The sequence below is a fragment of the Danio rerio genome, chromosome 21, assembly GCF_052040795.2.
Source record: "Danio rerio strain M-AB ecotype USA chromosome 21, GRCz13ab, whole genome shotgun sequence".
NCBI classification, from domain to species: domain Eukaryota; kingdom Metazoa; phylum Chordata; class Actinopteri; order Cypriniformes; family Danionidae; genus Danio; species Danio rerio.
In genome coordinates, this window is record NC_141041.1 from 7340192 (window position 1) to 7354514 (window position 14323).

A 14323-nucleotide genomic window follows, 5' to 3' on the forward strand; every position below is an offset into this window, starting at 1 on the left:
GATTATGGTAGAGACATTTTTCTTTTTTCCTATGATTACAGACATTTGCAGGAACCACCAAAATCAATTACAGCAAGCTAGACCACACAGAACCTAAAAGGTACACTTTCAAATTTGAGTTTATAAAAAAATACAAAAAGCGCCTCTTTTTTAATGTGTTTATAATAACACAGACAACATATAAAGTTATTGTAAACACTTTCAATAGTGCTTTATGAAAATTCAAAGGGTTTTCTTTAAAGTTATACCAAATTTTTGCATTTACATCTCTGCATGTGGATTTGGTAAGGTTTTAGATTTGGGTAGGCAAAATCCAGGTGGAAATCCCAAAATAGCAGCAGAGTTTAACTGGTTAAGGTTTTAAAACCGCTAAAAATTTCTGTTTAACGTTCTTAAAGTATATGCAAGTTTTTTTTTTTATGTTTTTTTATGTGTTGTACATAAATGGGTTTTTGAAACCAGAGAAGACAGCAGAAGTCAATGATTATGTTTACTGTTCCAAATTGTTATAAATGTTTACTAAAATAAAATGTTTTGTGTTCAATGGGGAATTTTGTTTGTTATTTTACTCAGACTTTTTAAAAAAACTTATTGTAGAGCAGAAATCACAATATCATGATACTGTGAAGCCGTGATATTTTTATCCAAGGTTATCATACCGCCAGAGACTTATACCGACCCATGTCTCATGATTGTATCTGCAACTAAGACTACACATAAATCTGTTGATTCACAAACTTTGCGCAAAGTGAAGTCCCTCTTTGTGTATCTTTGTGTGAACTATTTATTATATCCGCGTAGTTGTCCAAATGTATGTCCTGTGAGTGTTATATAACAGACGCACACCCATACAGGAGGATCTATTGAAGCTCAATGGTGTTTCTGCCGTAAAATGTAAAATAAACTTGCATATAATCTTCAGACGGCTTGGCAGAGCTGTTCACTGCTGTCAGTGATCTCCCAATAATATCCAGCCGCAAACACAACCTCCATCAGATCGACGCGTTTCAACAGATTTAGGGTGTTTTACTGTATTTTACATTTGTCTGTATATTTTCGAATAGTAGATATTTAATAGTAAATATTCAGTCAGTCCACTTTAATGCAGAAGCTGGCCAATCTCCCTGCAATCTCCCAATATATATTATATAGTTTTAGTTTTATATATATATATACTTAAATTTAAATAAAATTGTGTATATTTTTATAAAATGCTGATAATAGAAAATAATAGAAGACAAAACAATATATATTGTTATATAGTGTATAAATTGTTAATAAGTAAAAGTTTAAATGAGCATTTCATACAAACATTTTTGAGAAAATGTCAGACGTGTAGGGATTCAAAAATTGTGATGTTTGTGGTGTTGTTAGTGACTGTACTATGGACTGGGTTTTTGTGGGGTCGCTGTGATCGGATATTATACCAAAATTGGCAACCCTAGGGTGTTACGGACAGTACCAAAAAGCTAAAGACCAGGGAAGGGGGGAGGTGGGGGGAGTCAGGAATGTGGGAGACTCCAGGGAAAACTAGGAGTGTTGGCAGGTATGAACAATGTCGAACCCTAAAGAATAGGCATTTCTGATCATAATCATATCATACTAGTAAGTGAACGGCTGAGAACGCCATAAATCTCTGTTCTCCACTGAAACAGGATATAACACAAAGAAAACCGTTTATGACATAAATGATAACCTTTACTTCATGACTTTCACTTCTATGTGTGTGTAAAAATATTTCTAAATGTTCAGTCTTATAGGAATAAGGCCTGGTGGACGCTCGCACACATATAAACACACACACACACACACACATCTGTCATAGTCAGATTTGGACACACTGATCGGGCGATCAGCTGTCCTGCCGGGCGTGGCTACTGTAGTAGTGAAGGCTACTGAAGATTTGGGGAGTCATGGACACTTTTAAAGGGGAGACGCTGTTAAAAGTCCTGCAGTTACGGGTAGGTTAAGATTAAGCTGAGTGTATTTCTGTTGAGGGACTTTTATTACATTGTTATGAAGTTATAGTCATGTCAGATAATCAGTGTTGGTCATACTGACTGGTTAAAGCTTGGTATGGATTTATGTTAGGATTATGAAAGGCATAAATGAATACGTGTGTGTGAAAGCTGCTGAGATTTGAGGTGTAGAATGTCAATTTTGCATATGTTGGAAATGATTACATGTAAATTGAGTTGATTTCTCGGACTATGTGTCCAAATATTGCTTTAATGTTGAAACAGCCAAGAGAAGGAGATTATGGAAACCTGTTCGATAACAGTCTTTATTTATGGAATTCGGTTTGGTGACATTGCATTTGCAATTGCACATTTCATATTTAAATATGATGGAAGCAAATTATCCTAAAATAATGTTCTGATATTGCTAATAAAGTTTTAAAAAACACTAAAATTATACATTTCTATAGTATTTGTTTATGCAGTATGAAATATGAAACATGAACAATCAAACATGAAATATTTTAAGTTTAATAAAAGATTTCAAAATTGTAAATATAATAGAAACTGTATACTTAAAATAAAATTTTCAAACAAATGCTATTTCATTTGTGTACTTAAAAATTATATTTATGAATATATTATATTTATGAAATGTATTCTAACGTCAATAGGGAAATTAACGTCAATTTTTTAAAAAACTTATTAAAACAGATAACTCTTAAATCTTATTAATAATAGTGCTAATGCTACATGACCAGTGTTGAGTAAGTTAAATACTTAAATTAAATACTAATTACTTACTTACTCCCAGGGTCATTTATATCGACGTTGATATTTAGCTACACCATATTGGTGTTTTGTAGCATCTAGTTTTTAATGAGGTGAGTTGTTAGCCCAACGCTCAACCTTCAATCTGAAGGACCAGGACATACACGTATACACTTCGGGCCATTATGCTTGCCCAATTCACCTATCCGCTTGTTAAGTGTGACATTTCGTAAAGCAGCTTCCGGCTCCAATTGCTCTATCAAACTGCATTGGGAGACTCGTCAAATAGTAATTATAAACGCTTTCAAAGCAATTTAATGCAATATATATATATATATATATATATATATATATATATATATATATATATATATATATATATATATATATATATATATATATATATATATATATATATATCCATGCCTAATATCCGATGGCCAGAAAGTAATAAATTTTTGTTAATTGTTACATTTATAAAATTTATACATTTTGGTATTTGTGATGCAGCAAGTCCAGAGACTGTTGTGTACACCATAATTTTATATAAAATTCACTGTGATATGTCAAATGTGATATGACGAAAAAGTGGTCAAACGAATATTTTATCAATTCAAATGAGTAGCAGCTTGGACCGGGAAACAGTATTCCATACATCACCGATACGTCACAACTTAACAAGCGGATAGTGCATGTGTTTGGATGGGGGAAACCGGAGCACCCAGAGGAAACCTACACCAACTAGGGGAGAACATGCCAACTCCACACAGACATGCCAACTGACCCAGCTGGAGCTTGAAACATCGAACTTCTTGCTGTGAAGCAACCACTGCACCACCGCGCCATCCCAATTAATTACTAATTACATCATTAAAATTATATTTAAATAACTTTTTAAATTACTGTGTCTGAAAAGTAACTTAATTACTCAATAAGTAATTTAAAGACTCAACACTGCTTAAGAAACTGTTTTATTTCCTTTATTTTGAGTCAAACGGGACCTTTTATTGGCTTTCATTATTAGCTTTTACCGTTGATTAGCTTTTATTAGCTTAAAAAGCTAATAACAAATAAAATAAATTTTATTGCAATTTCATAATTACCGACTTTTACTGTTTCTTAAGCATGTTTAATCATAAACAAACATTACTTAGCTGAAAAATGTGATCATTATGGGCGGTGACGTAGTAGTTAGCACTGTCGGCTGGGCCAGTTGACGTTTCTGTATATATGAAGTTTGCATGTTCTCCCCATGAGGGTGGGTGTTTCCTACGGGTGCTCCAGTTCCAGTCCAAACACATGCGAGTGAATTGAATAAACAAAACTGGTCGTAGTATATGTGTGTGAATGTGAGAGATTGAGTGTTTCCCAGTGCTGGGTTGCAGCTGGAAGGGCATTTGCTGCATAAAACATATGCTGGAGAAGTTGGCAGTTCATTCCGCTGTGGCGACCTTTGATGAATAAAGGGACTGAGCCGAAGGAAAACGAATGAATGTTATTCATAATACATTTGTATAAAATACACATTCCTCTGTTTCTCTGCATTGATTTATCCAGAGCTGTTGGATTTATTTACAGCATCTAAGGATCTAAGAAAGTACATTATAAGGAACTGTAATTTAATGAACTATAAATGAAAAGTAAACCCTAATTAACTTTTTTCCCCAGAAAAGTAATCTAATTACATTGACTTGTTACTTTGTAACTAAATACACCCAACACTGTACATGACTGCTAAATTATAGCAATGACCGTAATTAAATATCCAATATCAGTCAATATCTGATAAATATTGTGCATCTATAAGTGAAAGTGATGAAGTGTTTGTGTGAAAGCGCGGGAATGCAGACATCAAGTACATTCTTAGTGTGTTTTCTCTGCTTTTATGTGTGTGTGAGTGTCAACGGGTGTAGAGATCAAGTTGTTTAACTGTAGCCACATGCTGTTCGCTCAGACCAGTGAAGTGTACAGTCAGACGTGCACGTCCAGGTTAAATCTGTCCCATATGCTGGACGTTTGCATCATCTGGATGTTTAGTTTCCTCTCAGACCAGACGATTGTTTCTGGAGCCCAAAGATAAAAGGATTCCATGCTGCTTAACACGACCTGCAAATAGACTGCGAGACTCGGGCAGGCCTTTCCCTTCTGTAAAAACATACACGCATACGTACATGCACACACACACAATCAATCATTCACACACACTTATACTTACACACACGCATACACGCACCCTCTCTGTCCTGCTGTTGGGGTCATCTTCTACCCTGTAACAGGAGCCTGCATGTTTCCTGCGTCATGTGTCTGTGGTCACGCATTGACATCTTAAAATCAGAACAGGAGAAGATTGGCGAGAGTGAGAAATACTTAGAAACGTTCCCATGATGCATTGTGGCGCTGTGCTAGAAACTGATGAGGGAAGAGGGCACCTGAAGTAGGTCACACTTTACACTTAAAGAGACAGTTTACTTGAAAATGATAATTCTGAACAATTACAAAACTAAACATTGGCTTTATGTCTTCAGTGGAACATGGAAGGAGATGTTTGGAAAAATGTTCTTGCAGCAGTTTTGAAATGAAATGTTATTTCAGAATTTTTTTATAACTTAGATATTTGTAACATTTATGGACATTAACAAGTTTTATTTTTAATTTTTATAAAATTTGTTGGAAATTTGCACACATTTTAAAAAATATTTATATTTAGCTTAATCTTTGTTTACATTTTAGTACATGCATTTAGACATTTAGTCATTTAGCAGATGTTTTTCTAAAAAGTGATTTACAAATGTATGTTCTTTTGTCTTTGAATTAAAAAAAATATATATATAATATTTCTTTTTTTAGAAATATTATATTTGTCTTCATTTTTATTAGTTAATGATAATGATAAATGTTAATTATTTTGTTAGTAGATGGCATGGTGGCTCAGCTTTTAGCACTGTCGTCTTACAGCAAGAAGGTCACTGTTTCAAGTCCCGGCTGGGCTAGTTGGCATTTCTGTGCAGAGTTCACATGTTCTTCTCATGTTGGCGTAGGTTTCCTTCGGGTGCTTCGGTTTCCCCCACAGTCCAAAGACATGCCCTATAGGTTTGTTGCGATACTAATAATTCATATTACGATACTATACCAGCTGAAGTATCACGATGCTAAGTATTACGACACTGTAATTCATAACTCAAATTTTAAAGAAATTGTCAGAAAGGATTATGTTTTGTATGTCATAATAGGATGGGTCAGTTGGCATTTCTGTGTGGAGTTTGCATGTTCTCCCCGCGTTCGCGTGGGTTTCCTCCGGGTGCACCGGTTTACCCTACAGTCCAAAGGAGGATACAGGTGAATTGGGTAAGCTAAACTTGTCTGTAGTGTGAATGAGTGTGTATGAGTGTTTCCCAGTGCTGGAATGCGGTTGGAAGGACATCCACTGCTTAAAACATGTGCTGGATAAGTTGGTGGTTCATTCCGCTGTGGCGACCCCAGATTAACAAAGGGACTAAGCCAAAAATAAAATGAATGAATGTTTAATTGTGTATGTGAGAGTGTATGGGTGTTTCCCAGTACTGGGTTGTGGCTGGAAGGGCATTCACTGCGTAAAACATATACTGGATAAGCTGGCGGTTCATTCCGCTGTGGCAACCCCTGATAAATAAAAGGACTAAGCCGAAGGAAAATGAATGAATGAGGTGAGAATATTAGCCCTTATTTTGACTTCAGCTGTATGTCATGAAACATCCTTAGCATAGTTTTATTATTAAACTCATTGCTTATTATAACTCAGATTATATAATTGATCATTTGAGTCATATATACTACCTTTATGGCGTTTTTATAATGTTTATATCTTTCATTTTTGGAGTTCAGCAGCTCTAATTTACTTTGGTTGTATGAAAATGAGCAGTGCGCCTTTTATAAAAGTGCTGTTTTGTGTTCTGGAGGAAGCAAATAAATAATATGTAAGCAATAACATGATGTATTTTTATTTTTGGTGTGAACTGTCACTTTAAATGTGTGTTTCAGCTGTGAAATACTGCAGTTCTGTGAAATATTACATTAACAGCTCAACCATGAATACTGTTTTGTTTATGAAAACAGTAGTCCAAGACTAGACTTGTTTGTCCACATATTTGTTTGTGGGACTTTTTCAGGAAATGTTCGACTCCCGATTGTGTTACAGATGTGGTGTACCTGTATATGACATTTATTGTGGCACCTCACAAATGTGCGCGTGCTTAAAATTACAGACGAGACAAATTACTAAGTGTAACTAACAAAGCCTCTAATAAAAGCTGGCCTGCGTGACTGCTGTGGATAACATACCTGCTTTACACTCAAACATATGATGATGTGTTGTCATGTTTCTCAGAAATGGCCAAATAGATCTGACACTCTAGTGGGAGTTATTTTCTGTATTAGTCAACACTGTTTCTGAATGAACTCAAACACCTCACAGAATTTTAAATAGTTCCCTCACAAAGGGGGCGGAGCCTGTTGGAGTTATGTTAATAGTGCTGGGAAATATGCGATATTGTTGAGTATTTTGATAGTGATATTTTTTGTGTTATAACATTTCCCTTTTATCTGTTTTAAAATCATTTGTTTATGTAATGAATGTTAAAATAATCAGATTTTTTCAGAACTAATTCATTCTAATTTAGACTAGAGTACTGTGTCAAGGTGCAAACATTAAGTCTTTAAAATAGTATGTGTGTCACGATCACCAGCGATCTAGCCTACAGATATTACTGGAGAACTACCCACACACCACATGAACTATAACTACCGGGATGCTTTGCACCAATCTCTCCTGCCTCAGCTGAGGGTCATTTGGACACACACTCGGCTGCGGTTTATTCCCACTGATTACAAGACTACAGGATTCAACACTAAGGATTTTTTCTACTGGCCCGATCGGACCAGTGGTTCAGATTTTTACTTGCCCTGCCAATATTTTCACTGGTCCAACAAAAAAAAAAAAAAAAAAAGCTATTTTTTAGCCACAAATTTAAAAAAAATGTGTGAATCGAGAATCTAAATATTATAAAAATGTTAATTAATGTATGATGAGCAAAATTCAAAGTGTTATGCAAACAAAAGTAGCGGTATGGAAAATTTGCAGGTATTTTATTGCAAAACAAAAGTGGCTGACCTGCCAAACTGATGGCAAACTGTACAAAACATCATCTCTTTTTTTTGTCGTGATGTACCCTCGCAATGTCTGCTTTAAAGAAGTTAAAAACAAACCTTTTCTTTTTTCTTTTCATTTGATGTTGCCGTCTCTTTGATGTACTGGTTGTTATGGAAAAAAATAACGTGCTTACAACATCCAATCAGATAAGAGGAACCTAAAAGTAATATAGTGCTTAGGACATCACAGAGAAGTGTGTTTCTCAATTCTGTATTTGCATGCTATTGACAAATAGTCGCAGGCAAATTAAACTTTAGTGATGTAACCCACTCGCTCTGCGGGGTTACGGTGACAAGGCAGCACTGGCCCAATCAGGCCAGTAATGATCCTGTCTACTGTCCCGAGCGTCTCACGAGCTGGCCTCGGGCCATCAGGCAGTCCTTATTGTTGAGTCCTGCACTACATACACCAGTTTGTGTTCCCCTATCATTGTCTGTTGTTGTTTTTTTTTTGTTGTTGCTCTCATGATACCCAAGTGTTTCCTGGGGTGCATTCTTTGTACCTCGCTTAAATGATCTAAAATGATTTGGCAGATCCTGGATCCTTTTGATCTTGATGATCTTTGATCTTTGAACTGGTGTCTGGCTAATTTGGTTCTTCAAACAAGTTCGCGAATCAGATTGAAATGTCTGGATAAACTGATCTGAGATCGCTGCGTGTGTTGTAAAGGACAGAAATATAAATCCTCGAAATCATGATCAGCAATGCAATGTTTGACTGACAGCAGAGCAGCGTAATGACATCATCTGACTATTATTCAAATACCTATGTGAGCAAAATTAAATAAAATTAGCAGTGAACGGTGTGTTAAATATGACATGCAACTTTCCACAGTTGTTGTGAGCTGCAGGCTTCACACTTTCATGTGTCAAGAGTATTCATCATGTATTTCAATGCATATCAATGCATTTAGTTCTATATTTAGAGAATATTTTCTTTATTATAGTAGCCTAGGCCTACTCAAGTTTTTTAATCGGCGTAAGGAATAACTGTATAAATAAATTTGCATCAAAAAAGGCATTTTGATAATTAGAAAAGTGTCTGCAACTTTTTTGAAGCATCAATTCACCGACATATTAGCAATCAACACGTGCATGACTGCATAAATTATTATCCTTTTTAAAAAAAAGTCGAATATTGTGCAGGTAAACGTTTGTATCTAAAAATTTTATATCAATAAATTTTCTCTTTAAACCACCAGGTGGCAGTCTTTTACTTTTATTTCGGAGTGCAGAGTGCATAAGTTTATTAATATATATATTTTTTACTTTATATGTATATATAGTTTGGGCAACGCAATGCTGCAGTAAGTAGTGCTGTCGCCTCACAGCAAAAAGGTTGCTGGTTCGAGCCTCGACTGGGTCAGTTTGCGTTTCTGTGTGGAGTTTGCATGTTCTCCCTGCTAGGGTTTTCCCCCACATTCCAAAGACATGCGGTACAGGTGAATTGGGTAGGCTAAATTGTTCGTAGTGTATGTGAATGAGTGTGTGTGTGGATGTTTCCCAGTGATGGGTTGCAGCTAAAAGGGCATCCGCTGCGTAAAAAAACATGCTAGATAAGTTGGCGGTTCATTCCGCTGTGATTAATAAAGGGCTTAGCCGAAAAGAAAATGAATGAAAATATATAGTTAAAATATATATATTTGCTATTTTCCCAAGTGTATTTAACTGCTGTAAGAAAATATCAGCATTCGGTACATACTTTCATTCTCATCTTTGCTTGAACTGACCCGATCTAATCCTGCTTATTTGAAATGAGCCTGCTTCCTAGCAGGTTTGAGCTACCAGAACTGTTGCTATGGCAACAAGTCTCAGTTGAGTTTTGAAGAACAAAACGATCCTGGATCATGTCAAATCATCAATAACCAAATCCAGCTGAGTGAGCCACGTACAAAGAACGGACCCCTGGCATGTTTTGCCTTGTCTCAGGTGTAGTTTAGTTTTGTTATAGTCTTTCATTAAATATATGTTAGTGCTGCATTTGGATCCGCACTTCGTTTTTTTCTACTCTGCATTACACAACGGTGCATTTAAATGAGCGACTGAAAACCTCCGCAGATAATCTGACTGATTGACTGTTGTCATTTTCTTCTCTTCGGATCTAGATAAACAACCAATAAATAAATGTAATTTATCAAACGTCTGCGATATGTATATACTTCATTCATTTTTTTACTTTTTGGCTTAGTCCCTTTTATAATCTGAGGTCCCCACAGCGGAATAAACTGCTTTTGGTTTGTTGCATTTGAATTGAATCTTTTCAGTGAATCAGTTGACTCAGTTCTAAACGATTCACACACAAATCATTTCTTTAAGACTCTGTTGGGATGACTGAAATAAATGTTTACTTCTTCTGTAAAATAGTCTTGGTATTCAGCCACTAGAATGTCTCGTAGGGCTTGACCGTTCCTTCATATATGGGTTTCTGTCTGTGTGTGTGTGTTCCATTTGCATAGCAGATTTCGGACGCATCGTTATTAGGTGTGTGTGTGTGTGTGTGTGTGTGTGTGTGTGAATCATTTTGGTGTTTCCTTCTTCCTTTGTTGTTGCCTAGCGACCGTTGAGGTTGCTAAATAAGTATTTGTTTGCACTGTGAGTGTTGCTCCCAAAATATGCAAAGGTGAGAAAACATGCATCACTGCTAGGAATTTAGAAAAGATTTGCTATATGGGGTTTCAAACAAGTGTTAGCTTATGCAAAACATAAGTTAATGTTAAAACTGTGGTCAGTTATTATAAAGACTAGCATTCAGCTTGGGAAATATGTATAGTTGAAGTCTGTATTATTAGCCTCCCTGTTTATTTTTTCCCTCAATTTCTGTTTAACGGAGAGCAGATTTCAACACATTTCTAATCATAATAGTTTTATTAACTCATTTCTAATAACTGATTTATTTGATCTTTGCCATGATGACAGTAAATAATATTTGACTAGATATTTTTCAAGACAGCTTAAAGTGACATTTAAAGGCTTAACTAGGCTTAACTTAATTAGGTTAACTAGGCAGGTTAGGGTAATTAGGCAAATTATTGTATGGCAATGGTTTGATTTGTAGACTATCAAAAAATATATAGCTTAAAGGCTAATAATATTGACCTTAAAATAGTTTTCAAACAATTAAAAGCTGGTTTCATTCTAGCCGAAACAAAACAAATAAGACTTTCTCTAGAAAAAATAATATTATAGAAAATATTGTGAAATTTTCCTTGCTCTTTTAAACATCATTTGGGATATATTTTAAAAAGAAAGAAAGTTTAAAGGGGGGCTAATAAGTCTGACGTCAACTGCATATGTATGTGTGTGTCTGTGTGTATATATATAGCAAGAATGCATTAAATGGGTTAAAATTGACTTTAACTTTCTATAAATCAAGGGGAAAAAATATGATTTCTGATGGAGCACATGACACTGAAGACTGAATGAGTAAACAATGCTGAAAATTCCGATTTTAAACTGCAGATTTTTTAAAAATGGTTATAATATTTCATAAAATTATTGGTTTGAGTTGCCTTAACTCATTGGGTTTTACAGTACTCAGTTGGTTTGAGTTCTCTTCATTTATTGGATTTTACTGTGCTCAAATTGCTTCATTTACTCAAATGGCTTAAGTTCACATCACTCATTAGGATTAGTTTTTAGTTTGTTGCAATCAGTTTCCTCAAATGGTTTGAGTTACCTTAACCTATCAGGTTTTACAGTGTAGGAATTCAGTTTAAATAGAGTCATCTTGTGAAACTATAATCATATCACAATATACATTGCAGAAAAACTAAATATTGCAATGTCATTTTTTTCCTATATCGTGCAGCCCTAATATGGAGTATATCAAAGTATCATGGCATTTTCATATCTAATGTAATTATTGTAAATATGAGTATGGAATATATGAAATGCATTTACTATCAGGGTATCACCATTGTACTACCACAGTTTTTGTAAAGTGTTTCAGAGTTTGCTCAATTGGCAATGATTGAGCTTGTCTGCTGGCAGCATTATAAACCTACAGTATCTCAGATTAGGTCAGGTTGATAACGCAGTGATCTTTCATGAATAACATGAATAGCAGCTTTGTGAGCTGAGAAACTCTGGGAAACTGTGATAAAGCTCTCAGTTCCTTTTATTGGCTGTGAACCCACTTTCTATTTGTAGACTGATTCTAATTGGTTCATCACAATGTCAATCACTCCTGGTCTCATTCTTGTCTGCCAGAGTAAAAAAAAAAAAAACACTTCAGCTGTGTGCAAAGTGGGAAAATAGCTTGTAAAATCCCAAAACTACCTACACCGAGTAAAAGCCCCATTGGATCAGCTTAAATAAACGACTTCAACTTCTTACACCTAAAAGAATGTTTATTACTACTAATAATAATAAATTGATTGGATACTAATTAATTCATTAAGGTGTAACAAGCTGAAGTAATGCGTTTAAGTTTTAGCTTTTAACAGTGTATCTACACTCACCGGCCACTTTATTAGGTACACCTGTCCAACTACTCGTTAACGTGAATTCCTAATCAGCCAATCACATGGCAGCAACTCAATGCATTTAGGCATGTAAACAGGCTCAAGATGATGCTACAGTTCAAATCGAGCATCAGAATGTGGAAGAAAGGTGATTTAGGTGACGTATGGACCAAAATCACAGAGGAATATTTCCAAGACCTTGGTGAATTTATGCCATGAAGGATTAAGGCAGTTCTGAAGGCAAAAGGGGGTCCAAGCTGGTACTAGTAAGGTGTACCTAATAAAGTGGCCGGTGTGTGCCATAGTATTTTTAGCAATCTATTCAAAGAATATATAGATAGTTGTAATGAACTGCTTTTTGGGAAGCATTTTTTTATCATGCACTTGCATTTATAAACATGTATGTAATAATGCATGCATTTCTGTAAGCATTCAGTTTGGATATTCATTACAGAATACTAGCATACTTTACATAATGTTTACTGCGGAAATATTGGGTAGTGTGTTAGTGTTGTAATGTGTTATCATAGTGTTGTAATGTGTTGTTATTATTGTAATAGGCTGCCAGCTACACACTCAAAACTCAATGTTTGACAAACACACACTTGCACGGTTTTCCTCTACATTTGACCCTTTTTTTTTAAAGTGAAAACTTCTCTTTTCTTAGTTCCATGTTTGTCCTTGTTTTTGGATGACTTCCTCTTTCACAATCTGACATTCTGCATGTCCTGCTCTCGTCCAATCAGAGAGCTTCATTTTAGTGGAAAGATACCATGCCAAGCATTGTCATAGCAACCTTGTGCTTTCTATCAAATATCGATTTTAGTCATGCTTCACTGGCGTGTACGGTCTAGACTACTGTGCTAAACTGTTCAAAGCAGCACAGAGAGATTATTGTGTTACTCAATATTACTTGAGATCTGAGTTCACTCGTGTTTATAGCTGTTTTGTGACATTGTTTGCAATAACACCGAGTTTGCTGAGAAAATTAGGAAGTTTGAAGAACTTTTCATTTCATTGTGAGGGATTCTTAGTGGGTTTTATTTTTCCTGTCAAGGCAGTGATTATGTGCTTTTATATGTCTTTGTAGAAGAGGAAGTAGGAGGCTGAAAAAGGAAGTAATCACACGTGCCCGTTTCAAAGTTTTAGACACAGAAACAACTAGTTTATGGGCTTTATCTGATATAGGTTTATCGGAAAACTAAACTTGACCATAATAAAAGTAGTTTATGCTAATAAAATTGACGTGTTAGCCAATGTTGATGTTGAAGAGGAATTTAGAATGAGAAATATGCCTGAAACCCTTTATATTTCCATTCAAGAGTTCACATTTAGCTGATTATTGATTATAAAGCTTGTTTGGCATGCTGTCCCGAGAGAGAGCCCTGAGCTCATAAGATCCTCGAGCCTGGGGCTCCCTCCCGTTTTCAGAGCGAGAGGTAGATCTCAAGAACTCCCCCTTAATTTAGAGTTGATGGCAGATTATAATTGCTATGTAGAGATATACTGCTGGTTAAGAGCTCGACTGTAGTGCTAATTTAGATTGATCAATTCGCTTATGACACATGTTTTTGGATTGTGAGATGAAACCAGTAAACCCAGGGGAAACCCACGTAAGCACAGGGAGAACATGGAGAACCGGCCTGTTAAGGATTTGAACCGGTGACGTTCTTGCTGTGAGGCAACAGTGCTAACCACCGGGATTAGGGGTGGAGGTGGGGATTCTTCAAGGTGAAGATAGTTAAAGGAAGAAACTCTGGTTATTCATTTAAAATATGTTTTATATAGTATGAATGTGAGCAGAATGAATGAATCTTGTACTATACATACTACATCTGTCATTTTGTCATAATCACGTGAGCTATCTGCGTCAGTTGTGACTACATTCCCATTCATGAATTCTCTTGGGACACAACATGGGATAGCGTAGTGTCTATCGGATGCGTA

General features: G+C 35.6%; 1 protein-coding gene across 19 annotated transcripts in view; it reads left to right on the top strand.

The window, feature by feature from the left end:
* Positions 1-14323, top strand: part of fnbp1b (formin binding protein 1b) — a 174279-nt gene that overhangs the window by 22434 nt on the left and 137522 nt on the right. For 3 of the 19 annotated variants that reach the window (XM_087300605.1, XM_087300611.1, XM_087300635.1), the window contains exon 1: positions 1882-1961. The exons of the other annotated variants lie outside the window; for them this stretch is intronic. In XM_087300605.1, the coding sequence (XP_087156731.1) occupies positions 1914-1961 (48 nt within the window). In that variant the 5' untranslated portion in view covers positions 1882-1913. Of the gene's footprint in view, positions 1-1881; positions 1962-14323 lie in introns of those variants that run through there. 19 annotated transcript variants of the gene reach the window in all.